The 23869-nt window shown below is 39.6% G+C and overlaps 2 protein-coding genes across 4 annotated transcripts; both read right to left on the bottom strand.

Moving 5' to 3' along the window:
* Positions 1 to 258: 258 nt before the first annotated feature.
* On the bottom strand, positions 259 to 22620 carry LOC110050660 (acyl-coenzyme A synthetase ACSM3, mitochondrial-like). 3 transcript variants are annotated; one of them, XM_089277570.1, is made up of 17 exons: positions 22436 to 22601; positions 14214 to 14332; positions 13685 to 13785; positions 12898 to 13010; positions 12486 to 12622; positions 12107 to 12174; positions 11973 to 12027; positions 11510 to 11631; positions 10838 to 11192; positions 10222 to 10305; positions 9388 to 9489; positions 8348 to 8399; positions 7466 to 7541; positions 6787 to 6930; positions 6257 to 6353; positions 4821 to 4940; positions 259 to 3369 (listed from the first exon to the last, which is right to left on the bottom strand). In XM_089277570.1, exons 2-17 carry the CDS (start codon positions 14307 to 14309, stop codon positions 3283 to 3285), a joined length of 1809 nt encoding a protein of 602 aa, XP_089133696.1. In that variant the 5' UTR covers positions 14310 to 14332; positions 22436 to 22601; the 3' UTR covers positions 259 to 3282. The 3 variants fall into 3 exon arrangements, with proteins under 3 accessions (XP_089133696.1, XP_089133699.1, XP_089133698.1); XM_089277572.1 differs by having other exon boundaries at positions 3274 to 3526; positions 22436 to 22620; XM_089277573.1 differs by lacking the exon at positions 6787 to 6930 and having other exon boundaries at positions 22436 to 22584.
* On the bottom strand, positions 16453 to 20741 carry LOC110045852 (uncharacterized). The gene is made up of 3 exons (XM_089277574.1): positions 19323 to 20741; positions 18922 to 18965; positions 16453 to 18827 (listed from the first exon to the last, which is right to left on the bottom strand). The coding sequence occupies exon 3, from the start codon at positions 18496 to 18498 to the stop codon at positions 17479 to 17481; it is 1020 nt and encodes a 339-aa protein (XP_089133700.1). The 5' UTR covers positions 18499 to 18827; positions 18922 to 18965; positions 19323 to 20741; the 3' UTR covers positions 16453 to 17478.
* Positions 22621 to 23869: the final 1249 nt, after the last annotated feature.

Raw genomic sequence — 23869 nt, 5'->3', positions numbered from 1 at the left:
ATGGGAAGAAAATCTTTTCTGTTCCTATCTTGGACAGGGTTAATGGCGCTAGTTAATTCTTGCTTGGATCCGTTTATCTACTATTGGCGCGAAAACCGTATCAAAAGAGGAATAATCGACTTCTTACGATACCGCAACAATAATGGAATCGGCATCATTCCAATTCCCGCGCTTTCTGCACCGCGCAGGAGAGCCGAGATGTATCGGGTTGGTCTACAAGAAACAGCGGCTTGAGGCTATTAAAAGCAAAATAAAAAGTATTCCTCAAGAACAAGATTTATTACTATATTAACTAAGAGTTTGTTCAAGGTATCAAGTACTTTAAGACCACTTTAGCCTGGCACATTATATATCTATTTCAGTCTCAACAGGGATTAATTCTAATTCAGTGGAGTTGCCAGTGAATGTTGCTGGAATAAGAATGATATCGGTTTCGCCCCATGGCGAGTTCGTCCCCACTATAAAATTTCTATTTCGAGTTCGCCCCAAAATTTTGTGTTAGACTTCGTTCAAAACTTTTTTTATTAAACGTTTACGTAGTTGTTATCGAGTTATTAAACGTTTTCGAAGAACCATTTCAGTTTATGTATATTTGATAAGCTTAGTTGATGATTTTTCGCTTGTTGCAGCAGACGCAAAGCAACAAAATCAAATAAAGCCCATTGATCGATCGGTTGACCTTGAAAGATAAACGACGCTTAAAAGTATGTACTGCGTTTAAAACTTTTTTTTTTTAAGTCGATGTGGGGGCGAAATCGGCAGCTACCCTAAAGCAATTAGGAATTTGAAAGCTACCCTAAAATTATGATAATGTTAGCACAGAAAAGCTTTATCTTTGTTAAAGATAAAAGATAATCACTTTATTTAAATGTCGAAGGGTTTGGCACTACTGTATTAATTGGGGACATTGAAATAAGCAAACAAATATTGTAAAATTGAACAGAAACTTGTTAAAAATCCCAACTGGCAGGAGGCTGACCGGCGAGTTATTAACAAAGCATAGAAGAGTTCAATTTGGAACTACCAAACACAAATCCATCCAGTGGCAGGGAGAAGGATTTGCACCCGGGAACTCCGGATTACAAATCCAGCACCCTAACCATTAGGCCACGCCGCCTCCACAGTTATCAGCTTGACTGTGATCAGAAACTGTTGAATCTGTTCAAATTTCTTTGGTTGATTAGTTGATGAGAGGCAGTCTCTTAAAAAGCGGTCCGGTCGATCTGAGTTGAAAAGTATATATTTCACTCATTTCTGGTGTGTTGCGAAACATTTTCAGGGCTCCTAGCAGAGATGTTTTGTAAGCTCCTTGAAGGGATTACCCTAAAATTTTTACCTTTACATTTTTACTTTTAAATAAAGGTGTCTATCTACTTATACTAAAACCACAATCCTTTCGATCAGATCTTTTAAAGTTTTCATGTTTTGGAGAATTCTTGCTTCACGCGGGTGAAGGCCCTGTGAAGACCTAATCTAATACAATTTTTTAAAGCCTGAATTTTTTTCAGACGTTATTTTCACAACTGATTAAGTTGTGTATGTAACTACGATGATCATTCGTCTCTTTACAGCTTTCTCCGCATTATTATCCTCCTGGCAAATAATTTTCGGAAGTGAATAACACTGAAAATAACGGAATACAAAAAGCAAAATTGTTCGTTCGTCCTCAAGTACGCGTAAAACATAACTTAGCCCATCACCATTCTCCGTATAGCGTCCTCCAATCAATCGAAATTTTCGCGTTTTCAAAAAAAATAAAATGTAATCTGAAAAATAAATATAGCTTTTAAAAAAATACAGATTTTATTAACCGCATTTCTTAACGCTGAATATTTTTTCCACGTTTTCGTTTGACTTTTAACCACCACATCAATCTTGCCTCCCTCGACCTCCATTGCCACCATGTTGACTTTGCAACCACGTGGTTGTTTCCAGGCTCCACGGCAATGACGCTGGGTTACCTGTCTCCTAGTTTGAGACTACCCCTGATTTATTTTTTTTTTAATCCGAACGGCCGACCTAAAATCATTCGATGCTAAACGAAAAATAAAGTTGCATGGCCTTACATTCGATTGTAAATCAAAGAGCACGTACTTTTACCGTACGGAACGCTAAGGTCAAACCGCTCTAAGTTCACACAATTTTCACAGAAGAAACCAGTCCGCTGTCGAGGAGAGATCTTTTTTCCTCATGTCGGACGAACAAATATGCCGGTAAGACTCCTTTTTCGCATTTTTTGTTAGCCAGCTATATTGAGATTAGTTTGGCTATTTATTGCCAACCCAAGTCGTCTAAAATTCTCGTGCTCGTAAATTGAGCGGCGATCTAAACAGTGTTTTACAATAACTTTGGAAATCCCTGAGCGCTCATTGGCTATTGTTTTATTGTCAACAAGCAGACCGAAACATGAATTTACAATTTATTGTTAAAAACAATTGACGTCAGTTTTCATGCGTCTGTCCAGTTAGTCAGGTGACAATGAATTTCATCATAACATTGTCAAAGTAGTTTGTGGATCCACTCGACCATATCGCCTTGTGGATCCACAGGACAGGCGCTGGAAAACTGACGTCAATAGCAGATTTGCACGTTGTCGTCATTTGACTACAACTACCAGAATTCCTTTCGTTATCTCTTTATTATTTAAATTTTGAATTCCCAGAGGGGTTTCAATAGCAATTGCCTCAATTAGCATAAGAAACAGAAAAAGTGAAGGATTCTGGTAGTTTCCATGACGGTATCATGCAAATCGCCTATTTGCTAAATGGAGCAGCTAATAACAAATCTACAATGATACCTTCCTACGAGACACTGCCTTTATTTATTACATTATAGTAATATGTAACGTTCTGTATCACATCAATACACATATAAACAAAATTTGACAGGTATACCACAAAACACAATGATTACTGAGCCAGACTGATTGACTAAGTGATCGACTGACTGGCTAGTTAATCCCGATAAAAAAATTGATATTTTAACTCATGTAAGTTTTAAAACTTTATTTAAAAAAATTATTTAGGAGTGATTTTCGCACAGGAGAGAAAATATATGTTGTAGATGAGTTAGTTGCTTTTTTAGCGGTGCATGACATTTACAGAATGCAGACTACACATAGGCCTAAATAGCGCTCCGCTTATTCTGACCGATCACTCAGGTTAGCCTGAATAACGCTCAGGTTAGGCTGTTTACGATTAGCTCTCGATAATAGAAATGGGAATATGATATTAGTCTGTAAATGCCATACACCGCCTTTTAGTTCCTTCGACGTCCTTTGTCCTACTCTATACTCCATTCCCTATTCCTTAGCTCTCGTCTGCTGACCTTGCCCACTGCAGTTTTAGGAAGATCCTCAATAAATTCCATCTGTAAAGTAAAATAGTGGCTCAATGTGTACTTGACAATAACAACTTTTTTTTCCAGATCGGGCTAGTTGTTTCCCTTTTTAGGCCATCGCCATGAAATGCTACGTCTCCCATCGCCCTCTCACGAAGCGTGTGTCGGTCCGTCGGTTAAAATATGTCTATATGTTAAATCAATCAATCAATCAATCAATTAAAAGTGGAAAAAATATTGACAAATTAACAAACAAACAATTCCAATTGAGCGTTGATTACATCTTCCGCTCGACTGCCCGTGTGTCAGAGCCACTATCGCTCTGAAAGGTGTAAACACTGCTTATTGCTTTCAAGAATAACTGGGTCGCCCGGGATATAGGAAACGAAACATTGTGAAAGGTATAACATGACTCCATGTTAAATATAGAACGTTTTTAATCAATGGTTTCTCTTTTTTGCCCATGATTGTCTTGATAGAAAATTAAGGAACTAAAAAAGGAATAAAGGAATTTTTAAAAAAAATAGATTAAAATATACCATAGAGTGGTTTTCAATTGAGAGTCGTAAAACCAGAACCAAAGTAATCACTCCAGCCAATCACAAAGGACATAGACAATACAGTGAACCAATCAAAATTTGAAGTAATTACATATAGCTGACGTGAAGAGAGGGAAAATGCATACGAACGCGAACAATTGGTTTTGGTTGTAACTCTGATTGGATGAAAAAGTGGCGCGAGTTTTTTGAGCCAATCGCGTGGCGTAGAAAGTGCAAAACCAACTACTTTTCGACACTCAAATGAAAACCGCCCTAATCATAAAGTCAGCATCAATTAATCAAACAGTTCGTCAGTCGTAAAATGATCAGTTTCTCTTGAAGAAACTGTCAAGCTGCGTCGACGGGCAAGTAAAACACTCAGCTGTTTATCAACTAGGCTCGATTGCCAGTCGCTGTTCAGGAAAGGAGCCCGCGCTCGGGCACGAGAGAGCGGTGGAAATCGAGCCTGTTTATCAACTTGACGTTGATAAAAGTAAATTAACCACCATGGCGACCCGTTAGCGTGAGCTCTTCGTTGGAGTTTGTGAGATTGTGCGTTATGTACTGATACATAGAGTTATTTTAATGGATGACGCATGGAAACAGATAATTCGTGAATTTAAATTAACGAGTTAGTTTACCGTTAAACCGTTAATTGATAACGCGGGATCCTAAGGTGCCGATTTCAAAAGTAAATAATAGATATTATGGGTTTGCAAGTTGATTCCTTTGTGCTTCGGTAAGCTGCTCAGCTGGTAAGTCGATCAACTAGTCATTATCTACTCTTTGAAAAACTTGAAAATATGATACAGGGAAGAGAATACTTAAATTATCATAAGTGAATACTATACTTAAGTGGGGAAACTTCTTAACAAGGTAACAAAGCTTAAGCAGACGTGTTAACACTTCTATTTTAACAATCTAGTCCAGCGATAGTGTTACCTTCTTGGGACACATCCAAGCTCCAGTGTTATACGTCATATGATCCTGTAGTTCCTTTATCAGTTCATCTTGATTTCTCTCTTTAAAGCCGCTTGACAACACAATGAACGCTTTCGTCGTCTACAAAAACAAAAAATTCCATGATATCAACAACGTCCTCTTCACTCAGAGGAGTATATACTCCTTTAGATAGATTCCAGATTCCGAAACTTTCTGATTAGTTTGACCATACTTAGTAGGTTTGAGTAACTTTGACTGGACACAGTAAAACGTTAATCATATGGCCATTTGCCATAAGGAACAGGAGAAGCACTTTAACTGTTAAACACCTTTAGTACTTCTTTGTTTTTTTTCCTTTTTTTCGTCCAATGAGGGCCCAAACTAAAGTTGCATGGAACAATGGAGATCGAGAATAACCAAATTGACGGTGACATTTTCTTTCTTGTTATTTGACAACACTAATTGCTGTTCTCTTCTCCAAGCCTTAAACTGAACTGTTGATTTTGCTTAGATTGAAAACTTTTTGAATTATTAGAACAAACTGATGTGAAAATCAATTCGATTTTGGGAAAAGAAAAACGAACAAACTAGATGTTTGCGCTTCAATACCTAACGTTGCTGATTGCAACCAACCCAGTGGGCGATTCTACCCTACTCATCAGAGATTTTTCTCTATTAAGTAGAAGATATGCACACGACATCATTCTCGAGGTTGTTTAAACCGAACAGGGTCAATAATTCAGTATAAATAACTTGGCATACCCTTAGCCTCAGTTCATCGTCGCTGCTCAGTCGCGTGAATTGTAATTAAACGTCCAGCGAAAGTATATGATGTGCAATATTATAACATAACTAAAGCAAAGCACGCGCTTTCATTGGTTAATTCATCGTCTACTATTTGCCAATGGGTGTACGCTGCTGAAGTGTGTGCTTTTGTGATGTAGCTCAATGAAAGGACTTCTTTTACTCCAATGTGTCAACGTTATGTTATAAAACAAATGGTAAACGCCACAGCTATATGCTATTGAGCTATGGATGTACTTGGGAGATTTGCTAAGAACTCAAGAACCTAGAGTCGCACTCGGCTATCGCCTCAAGTGACTCTTACCTTCTTTGGTGCTTAGCAACCTCCTGCGTCCATCCATAACTTAACAGTGTACGCTATGGCGTTTACCATTTGTTAATTTGCAAAATAACAATGCAGGACACGTTAATTTTAAGGCATATTGCAATGTCGTCGATTAACACCAGCGAGTTTGTCCCCACGTAGTTTACAATTCGACTGCGTATGTATCATGTCTTACATTCGTCTTACTCCGCTTGGCCACAATATTGAACTTCTAAAACCTGCCTTCTCTGTTTTACTAATCTCCTTTTGCCTTTTCTCTGTCTTTACCGAAGATCCCGCATAAATCACCTTTGTTTATATGGTTTACCTGTGTCATCATGTAAGGACTGCTGACCACAGCACAGTCCAGTACGGCAGGATGTCCTTTCAAACAGTTCTCCACCTCACAAGGATTGATGTTGATTCTACAAAAAGATGTAGCTTCAATGCAAATTGAATTCACCTACATAGGGGCTGTAAACTAGCGATGAAATGGAGCGTTCTCGCGGTGTTTTCGAAAAGAAATGGCCCGGGGGGGGGGAATATTACTTCCGTGTTGGTAATGAATCATCGAAGCACTTGTGAAAGTTTGGATGAACTCGAAAACTGAGCTTGCGACCTGAGTTTCCAATACATTTATCGATCTTAATTACTTCTGCTCGTTTTTCCATAACTCGGCGATAGAAGCACGGAAAGTGTTTTCAATTTCGTAAATGATGTATGGGTTGACTGGAGTGAACCCACGCGAGATGTTGTTAAAACACGGTACAAACATGCAAATCACTGCACAAGGCGCTGGTATAAGTTTTTTTCCCTAAATTTTCAAATTCACGTTAAGTTCTAAAAACAGTGTTATACATGTACACCGCAGGGATGGCGTAGTGAAGAGACCGCTCGCCTTCCACCAATGTGACCTGGGTTCCATTCCGGCCCAGTGCCATACACGGGTTGAGTTTGTTGCTGGTTCTCGCCTTACTCGGAGGGTTCAGTTTTCTCCGGGCTCTCCAAAGAAAAAGAGAGAAAAAAGTTTTTCATTTTTTGCTTTTTCTTCTTCTTTTTTTTCTTCTTTTTCCGAAGAAAAAAGGTTTTTCTCCGGGCTCTCTTTTCTCCCTCACAAAAACCAAGTACCCGCATGGCTTCCTCTCTAAACATTGTAATTTATTTATTTATTTATTTTATCTATTTATGTCTTAGGCTTCTTTAATTGTTACATAGATTCCTATCAATTCATACAACGGATGAACCGTCGTTTTGTGTGAAACATTAGAAAGACCTTCGGTGGTTTTTAGAATAAAGTACAGAAACGTTTTGCTGGTTTCCTACACGGTCCTGTTTTTATTTTTCTTTTAGGATAAGATGATTATTCCATGATTGTGTTATGAAATCGATTGAAAGCTGACAATCCCGAGAGAACAACAATCCTCATCAACGTAATTGTTACGTCACTAAGTGTATAAACAGCTTGTAAAGTATTTGGCGATGTGCCATAGAAAATCATGCAATAACGACTCGTTAGCAAGCATTGATATTTCCTTACGCGTTGTAGATAATCATGTCATCACTTCTACCGACGACCCAAAAATAACCCTCAGCGTCCATACGACCCAGATCGCCTATTAAACAAGAGAAACATTGTAAGTGTTATAAAAACAATTGTCACCCGCTCCTCCCCATCCCAGCCATACTACGTTCTTGTTCTTTCTCGTTTACTTTGGCATACTGTTAGTTGGAAAAGTACGCTCACTTTGCTTTCTGAGAAGTTTGTTTTATTACGTTACAAACCCGATCTCATTTCATGGATAGAGCTAACGAGGACTAGCGAAAGAACAACTGACTATCCAAGACACAAAGAGACAAGAACCTCTGACACAGATACACATAATTGTAAAGGCAAACAGCTTGCCACACCTTCATAAAACGACAGACAGACAGATGTTGAGGATAAGAAGACATGAAAACACTGACACCATCCCTCCTTCCCTTAAACATGTTTATTTTGTCGCGAAGTATCATGGGCAAAATAAACGCACGAGGTTCGTTTTTGTCCGCCATATTGTTTTGTTTGTTTGTGTCTTATGCGTACAACTTCGTCTTCTCCCTTCCGCGGCCGTTATCACATACAGAGAGATAGACAGGCAGACAGACAAACAGACAAGCAGACAGATAGACAGAGAGACGGACGGAAGGACGTCCGAATAGGTGAATAGCTACGTGAGTAAACACCGAACAAGGAACATTAAGGTGAGTGCTGTAAGAGAGGGTCGTTTCCATTTAGCGCTCTGAAATAAAGCATTACGACAGTTTGTAAAAGAAGAAAAATAAAGTGGGAACATGTTGGTGTTCCTTTACCTGATTATATAATATGTGTTTCGGGGGAAACGTAGAGGTGGAAATTAAAGAGCACGTGTGGGCTACACACCTGTCACGTAGAAATCACCAGAATAACATGCTGCAGTTTTTTCAGGTTCATCCTACAAGAAACAATGGTCACTGGATAGAAAGATCGTGAAATTGACGCCAATAACATACCAGCAATACCTCAAAACTTACACCGGCCTGATAATGACTCGAGTATTTGAAATCATTCATATCCCCTAAAAGAATTTCCTCCAAAAATATCGTCGATGCTCGTCATTCCACACTTTCCTCAAGATTTTCAACAGATACTGCTGCTTACGGATAACGCCAGAGATTTGGCTCAAATTTTATGGAATGCAGTTCTCATACCTAATTTAGACGGTTATCGTTGACAATCGTAGATTTTTGGTAAGCTTTGGCGGTATGTATATATATCAGGCTCGTTTGGTCAAGCCTTGCTTTGTAATTTGGCGTAGTCTAAGGTGGTACCAAACAAGCTTGATATCCCCGCGATATCCCAAATTTGGCCATATCAGGTCACTGACTTGATATGGCAGGGTATCAATGCAGAAGAATCGGCCTCTGCCTGGCTAATTGCGAATTTGGGTAACGTTAACAAACCATACAGAAGTGTTACCTTTAAACCTTCCGGTTTAGGAATGGTTCAACTTTCCTCGCCGGAGAGCCTTTAAGACTATTCCAAAACGTCGGGACTACTCTTCATTTCCAATGAAATAATTTTGGCCGAGGTTCTAAAAAAAGTGGCGGCCGCAGAATAAAGAATGAATTCTGGAAAAACCTGGTTTGTTGTGGGATAGAGTCAACCTGAGAATACTCCGGTCATCTTGATCGCCTCAAGTTTTCATCAAATCGCATGCGATCGCGATCTTGCTGACCACCGGGTTGTCTCACTGGTCCACATGGTGTTACCTTATGACCGACCTAATCTATGCAAACTCGCCCCAAAGAAAGAAATATGGAACTCTTCCTGAATAAGTTGAGAGCACTTTCGAATCTCCAAAGGCCCTCAAATTACCTTACTTTACATGCAGGTTAGGTTTGAATCAATTTTCTATTTTTTTTTTTATTACGCCTTCTTACCACGTAACAAGTAAACATTCCAACTGGACGGCAAGGCTTCGAACGAATCACAACTCTTCCAAGTGTACCTGGAGGCACTTCTTTGCCATTGTCGTCAACAATCTAAAAACGTTTTAAGACAGGAAGAAAAATCGAAATTTTGTACGCAGCTAAGGCAGATGCGAAAATAAAACCTAAGAAAATTGCAGGCTTGAGCAGGATCCGAACCCATGGCCTCTGCTATACCAGTACTGTGCTCTATCAACTGAGTTATCAGGCTAACTGGGAGCTGGTCATGTTGTAAGTTCGTAACTGATACCCGTCAGGTGGTGGAGATAAGCAAGTGAATATATGAATCTGAAATATGAAAAAGGCGTAACGAACATGAGGTGTGCTAAGAACGCAAACCAAGGGAACAGGTTGCGATATTCAGGAAAGTCTCTGAGTTTTTCTGCGATTTTGAGAGGGAAGATTCGGAGGCTTGTAAGTATCTCTAGCAGGAATTGTAAAGAATTTCGGTACTTCATCAACGGATTATTAAAAACTTCTTCTTGAATCACATAAAAGTAATCACTTCACAATATGCTCGATACCTTGCTCCCTCGTAACGACTTATTCTCTTGGTAGGACTCAGCGAATTAACCAATTGGATGATTACAGGCCGAATCAGACTCCACTCACTTTAAACATAATTTTCTGTATTTTTACAAAGGTAATGGCTGTTTGAAAATGGCAAAAATATCAGTTGGGTCGTGTTTCAAGATCATTGATTCTTCTTGGTTGCTTTGTAAACAAGGTATCGCTCTTTAGCGTTGTATACATACTCGATCTAGTTCTTATCAGTCCTTTACTTACAAGCATTTCTATTCCAGGAAGAGGTTTACCAACAGAAGCAGGACGCGAGTCATCCCCAGGTTCTCTTGGCAATGTTAGGATATTCTGCGAAGAGAAATTATTTATTTCTAAGATTTTGTGCTTATGCCTTTGAAATAAAATCAGTAATTTCAATGTGAAGGACACACTACATGTTTCACGGCAATCTTGTTTCATTTTTGATCAAAGTAGGTAATGCTAAAATATGACAAAGTACCTTTGGTCAGACAAGAAATATTCCAATAACACCAGTATGGAAATGTTAAATAAATTTTTGAGGGGAAAGTAAACTGCGATTTTTTAAAACCACGACGACAGAATTTGAGACAGTCTGCTGTCTTCGGTTTTCATCACTGTAAAAGAGTCTGTTACGTTTTAACTTTTTGAAGTAATGTTCCCATCAGCCCTTTGATTTGCCTGGGGTCAGTCTCTTGTATCTTGGTTAGTCCTTCCAAAACAACAACAGGAAAAATCATTTTCGTTGACCAACAGCTGTTAAATGTAATTTATGAAATCACGATTAGCTGCTATTTAATTCCTGCTATCTTCTTATAGTTTGCTAAGTCATGCTGTATACTATTTATCTGTAACAACATACCATCTCTGTTTGTCCATAATAGTTCCAGATTTCCACTCCTGTTTCTTCTTTCCATCTACGTACCATACGTTCGTTCGTGGGTTCTCCGGCAACGAAACAACGCTTTAAGTTTGGAAAGCTGAAGCTTCGCAAATTCCTCTCGTGCAATGCCTCCATATAAATGGAAGGTCTAAATTGAGCATGAGTTATAGGATACTTCTGAAGAGTTTCCAGAGCGTCGTTGGTAGTCACCGTCTTGTAATGAGCAAACACTCCGGAGCCAACAGACCAAGCCGAGAAGAAGCTGTTAATCGGAAGCACCGACCATCCAGTAGGGGTAGCAGTCCAACTTAAATCGGTTTCTGCAAAACGGGATCTGAAAGAGAAGAAACATTTCCTGGAGGTTGGGTTTCAATCCAACCATTGAGCACTATGATCCACACTTATCATACTCCTCTTTATAGCTGACAACATACAATTTCTGGAAGTGTCTGTAACTCTACTTCTTCAACGTTCTGGAAGTTCACATACATATTTGAACTATTTTCCATTCTCTCTAACTAAAAGCTCTTTCCACTTACTACTCGGAGAAAAGAAAACAGAGATTCCGTGTTATTTTATGAATGCTGTTAACAAACTGTTTACGTAATATTGAAGAATGCTGTTAACGATCTGCTTACGTAAGATACGTACTTTCGCATTCCAGAACTCCCCAGTCCAGTGCTGGCCTGTGAATGTGCCACCATCTTGGAGTTTCCGGTTGTGCCACTTGTGTGGTAAATGTTAGTGGGTGCTGAACTTAGTGACTTCACAGACTGAATAAAAAAAATTGATGCATCAACAATATCGACAATGTTTCTTCATTTGAGGCGCCAACTTATCCACACTGGTCTCAACTAAAGGTGCGTCACTTGGAGATAGTACGGATCAGGGCAAATCAGTGGAACTGATGAATCCTTGCCCAGACTGGATTTATCCGTTCCTGTGATAAACCATGCATGATTCGAATGATCCTGATCCGTATCATTTCATGGGTACGCAAGTAACATATCACGTGCATCAGCCATGCTACTCATACTGAACAATGTTTCCTTGGTTTCTAAAAGGGTTAAGCTAATATCGTGTCCTTACCGCTGCTTAATCTAATCAAACTCACCTGAAAATCAGCACTTGCTGTTTGAAAGAGATCCTCAAATGACAGCCAGCCTTCCCTACAGAAGAACAGCACAATTTCACTAACGAACCAAGGCATACTGTAGTTAGAGGGCTTTAACATTTGGTTATATGTACCTTTGTTCTTGTTTCATTCTGTTGACCAAAATTCTGCTTCTTGTGTTGCCCTCACCAGAGTTACAAATCTAAATAACGAAAACAACCACCAAAAAAAATATATAACTTACATGCATTTTTGAAGATATTTCCTGTTTCACTGAGGTCATCACAACATGTGTCGACGAGCCACCCCACCAAACAAAACAACAGAAAACTTTTGCTTTTAGTAAAATGAAATTTCCACATAATCTGTAATTGACAATCAACAATGTGACAACGAGCATTCCCACATCTTCCACAAGGGATAACCTGTCGCAAAGCGACAGTTCACGACCCACAAGAAAATGCAGCAGTGGCACTCTCGACGGTGGTAAGAAAGTATAATTGCATCACGAACCTGATCGACCACATCTAGTAGTTTACTGTTAACCTGATCACAGGGGGCCACCACCACACACACTGGCTTTGATCCTAAAATTCTCCTGTGAAGCTCTTTTGGTCCAATATTGTTTGCCACTATCACGAATACGCCCCCTGAAAAAGAAAAAAAACATCGCTTGATAAAAGTTTGATTTTGTTCACCGACTAGAGAAAAATTTCATTTCATTCCACGTGTTCTTTAAGTGCGAATGAAAAGTGTAGTTCATTTCCACCTCTGTGATTGGTCAAGCAACCTATTCCTTCCCAGATGAACCTTTCATAAAGTCTAACACTCAAAACGTCAGCTGCTGAAATGTGCAGTGACAGAACGTCGATTACATGACCCATCACAGCTCCCAGTCGTTGTCTCGTGTAACGTTTTGCAGTACCTGTTCTTAAACAAGCAGCCTGCATCAGCCAGTATTCGGGAATAGTGGGTAGTATCACCATCACGCGGTCTCCTGGTTTGATGCTGACTGCAGTGCACAGCAAGTTAGCCGTCCTGAAAAGGATTGATAAATGAATGACACGCATGAAATTAAGGTGAATACTACGCTAGCTTAAGGGAAGATACAGCTAGCATCTATACTCTGCTGTTTTCCACCCTGTTTCAACTGAATTTCGGTTATGCTTCGACTGTTAATTAACTCACCTTCTTGGTCGGTTTTGCTTAGATCGGAATGTTTCCTTCACGGATATTGTGTGGCTCGCCATGAGGGTTGTAAGGCGGCGATCGAAAGGGAGCTCCGTGCTCCGTACCTGGGTCCGAAATCCTTAACATTAATTGTAATACTTGCACCTCTATTTACACGTCTCTATTCTTACGAACGTGTCAAGAATTTCTTCTAACAAGCAAGCACAAAACCATACAAGCCAATGATGAATGTTGAATTAAACAACGATAATAAAACTCAACGTAATTAGCTAATAATGATTAACACATCGTTGCAGCTATCACAGTTTGTGAGCCTGGCTAAGAACTTACAAATATTTTGAAAGGAAATGAATGCCAGTAGTTAACTACCACCATAACGAAAAATAGCAAACGTGAAAGCCGTTAAGAACATTAAACATCTTTCATCACTGGCTAGTACACTTTATAAAATTAAATCACAAAATAAGCCCTATTAAACGATTGTTACATGGTCGATAATGTGTAGGAACACCCTATCTTACTTTTTGGAGTTAAAAACAACATCTTGATAGTTCCACTTAACTTCACTACCAGCACCGTCAATCCACCACAGAGCGGGATGATTACTTTGCCTTTTGCCTTCCTAAAATCAGCAATACGGACAAGGAAAAACAGCTTAAGTCAAAAAGACGCTATATTTACCAGTTTCCGCTTCAAAACTGGTCGTCACTCGCAAACAAGAATCTACAGATTTATTTCAACACTAATGTAAAGATCCATTTTCAAATTTCTTTAGCACCATTTTTCATCTTTCCATGACAGCTCTTTTCTCACAGGTTAAGAGGCCTCAAAATTAATTGGATACCACACTCATCAATAGGCTTCACAGAAATACCGACGCACGGTTTTAGTATCTTTTTCCATGTAATGATTCAAAAACATTATTTCGATGAATTTGATATGCCATATGTATCTTTGTCTCGTCTTTTGATGCTGGTTGATTATGACAAGGCTGGATGAAAAAGGAATGTGGGAAGGTTCTTATCGTAATTACATTGCTTCCGTTTTCACCTTTTCTTTCTGGGCCCATTCATCAATGACGTCTGCAAAGTTGAAGTACTCAGGAACTTGAAAACTTTTTGTTCTCCTGATCACTGCCTCAGCCATCAGTGAAGTGGCTTTGCAAGCCTCTGTAAGGCAACGATAACAATCTACGTAGCTCTAATATGTTATAAAAATTAATTGATAATTAGCAAGGCGAAGAGGGGCCTGTTACGACCTTTCAACTTTTCTCGTGGCTCTCGAAGATAAGGCAACTGCTTTTTTTTATCAAAATTTCAAAACTTTGTCTCATATGTTGTTATAGTTATGATAAAATTGTCGTGAATAGGACTTCGTGTCGTTCAATTCAGTATGTATTCATACTCGTGATCAAACAAACTTCGCGGTCGTCCGATTCTGTTATTAACCAGTCAATTCCAGCTGTGCCCATCCCCTAAGGCAATTAAAAAATCCCCCAGAGGGCAAACCCAAAACATGGAGTCCGGAAGCCGGAAAGCGGAATCCGGAATCCGAAATCCGAATTACTGATACTGAGAATGACGACAGAAATAATTCACTTCAGCAATGTCCAATAAATAAATAAGGGAAAAATTATTTTGTTGTTGTTGTTTTTTTTTCTTTGCTTTCAGCTTCAACCAGAAACTGTAATTGTAAAAAAAACATGACTAGTTTTAAACAACCTCTAGCTATTCATCTGGCCAAGTTGTTCAAAAGGCGGATCTCCTATACCTATTATAGGGTAAACCGCTACTCAATCAGGGTTAGTGAGTTTTCGGGTGGATTGAGTTACCCATCCTTCGTTGAACCTGGACTCGGCGGGTGCGCGGTTCTTGTATAGATCAAACTGCTTTGAGAAGACTGGTGAGTAGCACTATAGCAAAAACCCTATTCTCACAGTATTGACAGTATGTGGTCCGATCCTTTCGCAAACGAGGAGAAGACGGACATAAGTGTGAAACCATTTCAAGAAATTATTTAATATGACGGTGGATAAGAATAACTGGTGGTTATTTACAACAGTATCAGTGTGCAAATAGTGCTGTTGTGGTATTAATCTCGTATGTTGGGAACGACAAACTTATTTAGACGAGCCAAGTTAACCTTTTCATATCGACAGTGAGACGCGCGACCGTCGAGGTACAGCTTGCCGCAACTGACGGAGACCCGGTGCTCTACAACATTGCTAACTTGTTCAGTATCTGCTAAACATACCTCAGGCAAATTGTAGCCGAGACTTAAACAAAATGGCACTTACCAGCAAGCCTACTTAAGCTGCTCTCAGGGTGCTTAGAATCAAATTATGACGCACGTTAGTTAAGATTCTCAATAGAAATAACGGTGCACGAATTTCGACAGACGAAGAATCCATGTTTTAAAACAGGTGTAGTTTGAGGTCCTTTTTATTGGCCTTTTTTTACGGGCAAAATCTATGCAACGTAATTTTCGCGTACTTGAAGAGTCTTGTTTTCTTTGATTTGTGGATTCAGGATTCCGGGATTCCGGTTTCAGTGTTTTAGCGTTGCTGTGTTGAAAGATTCATCACACGCAAACATTGCTTTGATGTCAATGCTGTGACTTTTGTGCTACTCATCAGTCTTCCCTGGGCAATGTGAGCTTAGCAAGAAGCTTATTAATTGTTTCCATTTGTCTTCTTTTATTATGTTCTTTTATCATGTTATTTTATTTTACCGTATGCTTATCTTCAATTTACACTATCAATTACTTTTGCGTATTTCCGGTATTACGTAAATATGGGCTACATAAAGACACGCACCAATGTAAAATCTTCCATTGTACCTGAAGAAGGCTGGTTTGGCCAGCCGAAATATAGTACACCTTCAAAAAATCATTCTACGTTGTGTCGGTTTTTGCTTTTGTACTCTTCATTTTATATGTAAAGCCGATTAGGTCACTATTGATCCAACGTATACCAGCAGGATCATCGTTCCGGTTGCTTGTTTAAACATTTTATTAGCAAGAACCACGCTCTTGTCGGAACCAGGTTGATTAAACAAGTTTGAGATTGAGTGTTTTAAAGACGGAAGAATGTGGTTTAGCATGCCACGCTCAAAATGGTGCGTCAAATGACGATTTTAACGGAATTTGGTAATTTGCATATTTCTTTGAAATAAAAGGATATTTTGCCAAAAAAACTACCTAGTAGTTTTTGTGCCCTAGCCTACCTACCATAAAAACGTGAGCGAAATCCATATTTATGGACAGGGAATCTTAACAACAACAATAACACTTCTTTTTTCTTTCTTTTTTTTTTTGTACATATATATTTCTTGGAGATTGTTGAAGTGAACTTTTTCTGTCGTCATTCTCAATGTCATTAATTCCGTACGCCAGATTCTGGATTCCGTTTCTGATTCCTGTTTCCGGTTCCTATTTCCGGTTCCTATTTCCGGTTCCTCGATTTCATATTTAGGGTTGCCTCCAGGGATTTGCCTCGTCCCACGGCCACAAATCGCTTTCGCAATTCAAAGAAACTTACAGAATCGCCCTAAGAACACCACAGCCCTCCAGTAAGGCCAGATAAATTAATCATTGCATCAAGTCATTTCAGCGATCGTAGAGCAAATTTAGGCGGAGACATTTCAAATAATATTCGGTTTTCGGTGATCTTCCCCTGACCTTCCCATGCGATCAACTTGGTGTGATCACGGTCACGCTCCAACGGCCGTTTGAAACATCACAACAACTTCTGTACTCTCGGAGAATGTTGAGGTAAGTAAAGTTTATTTTAGCACATTTCGGACTAAAGAGAATTTCCCAAACAAAGTCAATTCAACAACTACATTCCATGTTATGTTGCCCTTTCGTTGTGCAAACATCAAAGTTGCCATTGAATTTAAACAGTCACGCAATGATCTTGTGCAGCCGGTCGATAACATTCGGACATATCGAACGCTATTTTGCAACTAGAACCCCAAAAATGAGAGTCAAAACCCAAGCTGAAGTTGTCTGCCAATTCACTGCCAATTCGCCATCAGCCAATTCGACCGGCTGAAACTGTCTGCCAATTCGCATTAAAATTCAGTAGTGGAAATTAGAACATAAAATCATTTAAACATCTTTACCAATTGGTCAAAAACATATTCTAGCTACATTCAAAGCTATTAATTTGCGTCAAACGCTCACGTAAATTTGCAAAAAGATTCTGTAAATATCCTTTGTTCAAAAGTGAATAACTCGTTACGTGACTTTTCAATTGACACCAACGTGGTATCATTTTAAAGCTTACCGTCTTACTAGCCCATCTCAACGGCTTTTACACCCATCTCAACGCAATTACTATCGAAAAATTTCGATCAAAATACTGCCCCAGGTTTTCATCAAAAAGACCTCTCAGGCAACTATGGAGGCTTGCCCAACTCAAGTCGATTTCCAGGTGAGCTGGATTTGCAGGTCGTCCACGATGAAGTTTCATGACATCACGGCGAAAGTTCATTTTAATGAACTTTCGCCGTGAAAAGAAGTTAGTGAGCGTTGGGACTGCATGGCTGCTAGAAAACATTTCGGCAACGGCTATAGGCGCTTTTCCCGAAGTGGGATGAGACAGAACCAAAGGGTAATACAGGATAGGCCCCGTGTCGTTAAAAACCTTACGGGCAATTTTGCTAGTCGCGTCGAAAAAGACAGCGCCATTACGGGCCATATCGAAGTATAAGCGCAGGTCGGCTTCCGTCCACATCGTGACGATGGTTGGGTAGAGAGATACCGATTGTATGTATCCGAAAAGGTGGGGACCAGACTCCTTCTTAACGTGCTCAGAATACATTTCTTGATCTTCCTTGACGAAATGGGCTCTCAAATGTGCTAAGCTCTGAATTGCGTCTATGAAAGGCCGTCCTGGGAGGTTCCGTTCAGAGGACATCTTCTGAAGCACCTTGTGGCTACCTTCACCATCTCTGTTACCTGAGGCACATACCTTTTCTGGAAGATTTGAAAGCAAGCGGTGGTGCACCCTACTCAGATCTGAACCATCTAGGGCCCTTTTTATCTCGTCGCGTGCTGCCCCTTTAATTCGCCGTCCGTGATGGACACTTCCCCCGTGTCTTAATTTTCCAGAGTAGCTAATTTCCAGTTGGTCATTGTTCTCTTGCCAAATTTTCACCACAGCGGACACTGAACAACCGGGAAAGATACATTTTAGAGTTCCACGAGAAAATGGAGTGTTCTTTTTCCTGGAATTCACTTTTTTAACGCGGTTTTGATCACAACTAAACACGCAATATGGATTGGTCTTACTGACGTACTTCAAGAGAACACTATCCCAGTCAGCTGGCATCGCCCTCCTCCCTCCTTCCCTTGCGACAGGCGTCAGCCTCGCTATGTCAGCTAAAGACAGTACCAGGCACCCGGTGGGAGTTCTGCACAGAAATCACCGGAAGGAAAAAAAGGATATCCAATGCATTACAAAATTCGTTTTCATAACCGCTGCTTACCGCCGTTTTTTCTTCTTCTTCAGTATTCTAAATAGAGTCGATTTCGCCGAATTTACTGCAGCACGGACAGAGAAAAGTCTTGGAACTGAGCATGGCTGATATGTCCTCGTCGCTCATGCCCAAGCATTCTGGGTGGAACCAATCAAAACAGAGATCACATCCAACATGTGTCCTGCAGATAAAAGAACTCTTATTTAGCAGAAGCAATAAGCAATGAACGGTAAGAAAAATGATACCTTTCAGATAGCAACGTTATTAACAGCTACCTGTTGTCTTCTGGCTTACGGCAAACGCAGAATAGAACCTCGTCCTAAAAATAATGATGACAACTTTTAAAAAAGATGATAAATATGACTTTGAGCATCATCGATTTTCAAATTTCTACCGTGATTGATATCTCTTTAGAAATGTGCTTGCAAGAGCAAAAACATTTTGGAATGCCAGGAATAAGCTATAAAACTTGTACAGTTGTGCCAAGATCTCCCAAATATTGACCTTCGGTGGAAACAATTAAGCATTTTCTGTGTCTACTGAAAAGTTCATATTTTCGATGCGTGCGTTGCTTTAGACAAGTTGCGACTACTCCGGATAGGTATACGGTAGTATTCCGAGTAAAATTTTGATTCATTAACAGTTACAAAACAAAAAAGATATGAAATGCGCTTACTGCTAGCGGATCCTAGCGTGGATGGCTGGGAAAAGCGAGGTTGCAGCTCACAATTTGAAGAAAGCACTTTGACCTAAAAAACAACGATAACGATTAGCGATTTGGTGGAAGGAGGATATCTATTCCTAAGAGACAAACAGACTAATATTCCTCTCGTGCCGTAGAATTTCTATAACATACAAGATAAACTACCTTCTTCTTTCTTTTAAAAACATATCTTGAGGATATGACTTTAGGTGACCAAATTTTTTGGCTTTGGACAGGTCTTACATGATTCGTCTGGGTCTTTTAAAAAAATGGGGAAAAAAGCAACACGTAGAACTCCAACTCTCAATAGTAACAATTCAACAGAATTGAAAAATTATGAAAATGTACTCGCAAACAATGCATAGCATGGACCAATATTAAAAAATAAACTGACCGGATCCTTGCACTTTTTAACTTTGTCCCCCTACGCCTGCCCGACTTTCTGCATCTTTGGGATCTTTGTTGCTACCCTGAAAAGTTACATGCAAATAGGCGAATATATTTCAGATTTACATCACATTTCTATTTTAAGTTCCGTTAAGATTTTCTTTTACGGACTTACATTTGGCTGATCTAGCACATTTGCATCACTTTGAAGGTTTTCTTTGCCGCATTTTTTTTGTTTATTTTTCCAAGATTCCTCCTACACCCCTCCTCTCAGCCGGCCTTGTCACTAATTACAATCGTATCAATTTAAAGATCATTATTGAGAGTTCAAGGAAGTCACGACAAAACCTCGTGATTCTTATTAACGTTTTCGTACCTTACCTTTACTTGCAACATTTCGGTCACCAACTTAACAAAAAAGGTGGATCGCCAGAGGTTATAAATTGCTTTTATCATGCTCTGCTCTGGAGGACCATTGACATATTCGGTGGCGATTTTTTCCCAGTATGACCCTTCCTTCAGTCCTGCAGCCATGCGGGTTTCATTTGGAAGCCCAGTCAATGCTATCAACTGAGCCAACCGCTGGTAATCACGAGCGTGGTGGGCCCTGGATTTCTGTTGTAAATGAATTGCAAAGAAGGTGGTACCCCATTAGAAAGGCTAATTATAGAATTAGAACAAGAGTTATACGTACCTTTCGTGACATTGTTCTGGCCTTGTGTGTTACCCGAATCCGGCAATCAAGTGGACAGTCCTTATTCTTTACATTCTTGTCGTTCGTGTGCTTGCTTGATTCGATTGCTCTTTAACATTGAATCCAACAACGGAAAGACAAACAGTTCGGTAGATTTCAGATTTTATTTTGATTGGTGAAAGTATTTGTGTTTTAATAGAACGCTTAAAGAGGACACTTGAATGGACAATTTACCCAAGTATGTTTAAAAGTTTCCGATAGAAATAAGAATAAACGTTGACGTTAAATTTAAATTAGATAACCAAAGGTATGATTTTAAAAAAAGGGGGGGGGGGGGGGAATGAGAACCGCGCTTTCCCCTGTGGAAACAGAATAAACTTGAAAGCAAAAGAAGATAAACTTATTTAACGCTATCACAAGTGGTGAGTTTTTAGTTTTCATCTATAGCGATTTTGGTAATGAGCAATGTCTGTATGATAACAATCGTCGGTCAAATGGCAAGGTAAACAACTGATTTAGGGCGGCGGTGGCATCAATCGTTCGCTCCTGTCCGCTTAAAGCCGACGGTTGATGGTCGTTGATGATAATGTTCTTTTCAAAAGTTTCGTAATCTTCATCTCACAGTATTTCCACTAATACTGATTACAAACAGCAACCGTGGATACATGTACCGCTAATTAGAACGGTTGCCATTTTGTCTTGAAACGCAACAAGCCATGCGATCGAATTCTTAAATATGCTTGGAAAGATCGTGTGCTTTTCTTTTCAAAAATAAGTGGGTTGAGATTGGTGTAGAAGCCGTTGAGATGGACTAATAAGACGGAAAGCTTTAAAATGATACCAAATTGGTGTCAATTGAAAAATTACGTGACGAGTTATTCACTTCCCGAAGAGCCAGCACAAGTGTTTATGCTATTAACGCACGATGTTCGGGTGAAATTTTTCGATAGTAACTGCGTTGAGATGGGTGTAAAAGCCGTTGAGATGGGCTAGTAAGACAGTAAGCTTTAACATGATACTAAGCTGGTGTCAATTGAAAAGTCACGTGACGAGTTATTCACTTCCCGATGAGCCAGCACAAGCGTGTATGTTATTAAAGCACGATGTTCGGGTGGAATTTCTCGATAGTAATTGGGTTGAGATGGGTGTAGAAGCCGTTGAGATGAGCTAATAACACGGTAAGCTTTAAAATGATACCAAGTTGGTGTCAATTGAAAAGTCACGTGACGAGTTATTCACTTCCGGAAAAGCCAGTACAAGCGTGTATGTTGTTAAAGCACGATGTTCAGGTGAAATTTTTCGATAGTAATTGCGTTGAGATGGGTGTAAAGGCCGTTGAGATGGGCTAGTACGACGATAAGCTTGAAAAAGATACCACGTTGGTGTCAATTGAAAAGTCACGCAACGAGTTATTCACTTTTGAACAAAGGATATTTACTGCATCTTTTTACAAATTTACGTGAGCGTTTGGCGCAAATTAATAGCTTTGAATGCAACTAGAATATGTTTTTGAACAATTGGTAACGATATTTAAATGATTTTATGGTCTAATTTCCACTATTGAATTTTAATTCGAATTGGCAGACAGTTTCAGCCGGTCGAATTGGCAGATGGCGAATTGCCAGTGAATTGGCAGACAACTTCAGCTTGGTAGACAACTTCAGCAATGTCTGCGTTTTGGGGTGACCGAAGAAAACGAATGGCAACACATCGCCACGAAAACATCCCCCAACAACGCATCGCTTTTCCTTGTAAAAATTCGCCGATTCTTCTTCATGCATGTACATTGATTTCAGGCTCATTGCACACTTGAGCATTCTTTAATTTGCTCCAAGGTTCTTATCCAAAATTATTTCTGCAGTCTGCATTTTGTACCCGGTCTACAGTCTCATGTCTGCTGTCTGCATTTTGTGCTGACCGTCATCAGTACTGACCTACGTCTCTTCTGTTTAATTTCAGCGTGTTAATGTTCATATTCAGGGAAACTTTGCTTTCATACACTCACCTCGATGTCTTCTTAGACTTGTGTTTTCTTTGCGGCCGTAGGGTAATCTTGTTAACTTGATCTAAGCTTTTCATTGCCTAGTTCCTAGGCCTCAATATTTCGCCGCGGCAAGCTGCTCAGCTGGTAAGCCGATCAACCAGTCATTATCTACTCTTTGGAAAACTTGAAAATATGATACAAGGAAGGGAATACTATAAGTGAATACTATACTTAAGTGGGCAAACTCCTTATCTAGGTAGTGAGAATTCCTCAAGATCTAATCCCATACACAAGGCAACAAAGCTTAAGCAGACGTGTTAACACCTCTATTTTGACAATCTAGTCCAGAGATAGCGTTACCTTCTTGGGACACATCCAAGCTCCAGTGTTATACGTCACATGATCCTGTAGTTCCTTGGTGCGGGACGAAAAGTGTGGCCTGGACAAAAACCCGACAATTTGTTTCAAATTTTGACTGAGCCGGTTTCCTTTCGCGGAAGGGAATTCTCTGCACATTTCTGGGGAAGTGACTGCTAGAGAAAAGCAATTCAAACGCTTCGCTTTTGTTTTAATGTGCTCATTTACCGTGTAGCATGAAATTTTAGCGGGACTTTTATTTTGCGGATTGGCGACTTTTTGAGGTTTACGGGAACAAATTTTCGCGGCTCGAATTGGCTTAAGTTTCCGCTGGGAACTAAATTTTGCGGTTCCCTTTTCAAGCAGCGAGACATTAACAAGGAAGGAAATGTACTGTAATATTTTCAACTTTATTACCTTTTTTAGGCAAAACAACAGTCTTCTCAGACATTAAAAGCCGTGTTTGATTATATCAACGGGAGTGAATTTTTGCGGTTTTTAATTTTGCCGGTTATTTTTTTTCTGCTGGAACTTATTTATGCGGATCAAGTAACATCGACCAACATCCGCAAAATCCGCAGAAATTGCACCACGCAAAATAAAAGTGCTACGCGGTAGATCCAAACCGACGTTATCGAGTCAGAAGCATCGCCGCTTTCAAACCACAGGCAAATACTGATTGCTCAAAATATTACATGTAAAGCCTTTGAAGGTTCCTATAATCCTATTACATTGAGTAAGACGACGGATATTTTTGGAGTGTTGGACGCACCGAGAACATCATTATGAAAAGCAAAAAAACCTGCGTCTTCCTTTTTGTCATTTTTATTGTGTTTGATTTCAAGACTGAAGAAACACGTTTGATAAATGCATTAAAAAGATTTCGACCAGTTTGTTTCGTGAAATTAGTGCGTGTGAATATGTATTAAATTTTAACTACATTTCGTTTTTCTGATAACCAAACAAAGGATTTGCGTCTTCTTCTGCTATATGCAAAGCAATACCACTATGCAAGCAAAACAATGCAAAAGAAACAAGATACTTCTGAATTCATATCCAAATTTATTATCCAGCTTGAAATAGACAAATGACTTGACG

The sequence above is a fragment of the Orbicella faveolata genome, unplaced genomic scaffold (genome assembly GCF_042242905.1).
Source record: "Orbicella faveolata isolate gen_17 unplaced genomic scaffold, um_ofav_v1 contig_46, whole genome shotgun sequence".
Classification (NCBI taxonomy): domain Eukaryota; kingdom Metazoa; phylum Cnidaria; class Anthozoa; order Scleractinia; family Merulinidae; genus Orbicella; species Orbicella faveolata.
This window is presented reverse-complemented; position numbering and strand designations above follow the sequence as displayed.

Coding starts and splice junctions, on each gene's coding strand:
- LOC110050660 (XM_089277570.1), bottom strand. CDS start 14,309: ATGGCTGAGGCAGTGATCAGGAGAACAAAAAGTTTTCAAGTTCCTGAG. Junction 6,931..7,465: donor GACATGATTATCTACAACGC/GTAAGGAAATAT, acceptor TTTTCTTTGGAG/AGCCCGGAGAAAACTGAACC. Junction 3,370..4,820: donor CTTGGATGTGTCCCAAGAAG/GTAACACTATCG, acceptor TTTACTTTACAG/ATGGAATTTATTGAGGATCT.
- LOC110045852 (XM_089277574.1), bottom strand. CDS start 18,498: ATGCCAGCTGACTGGGATAGTGTTCTCTTGAAGTACGTCAGTAAGACC.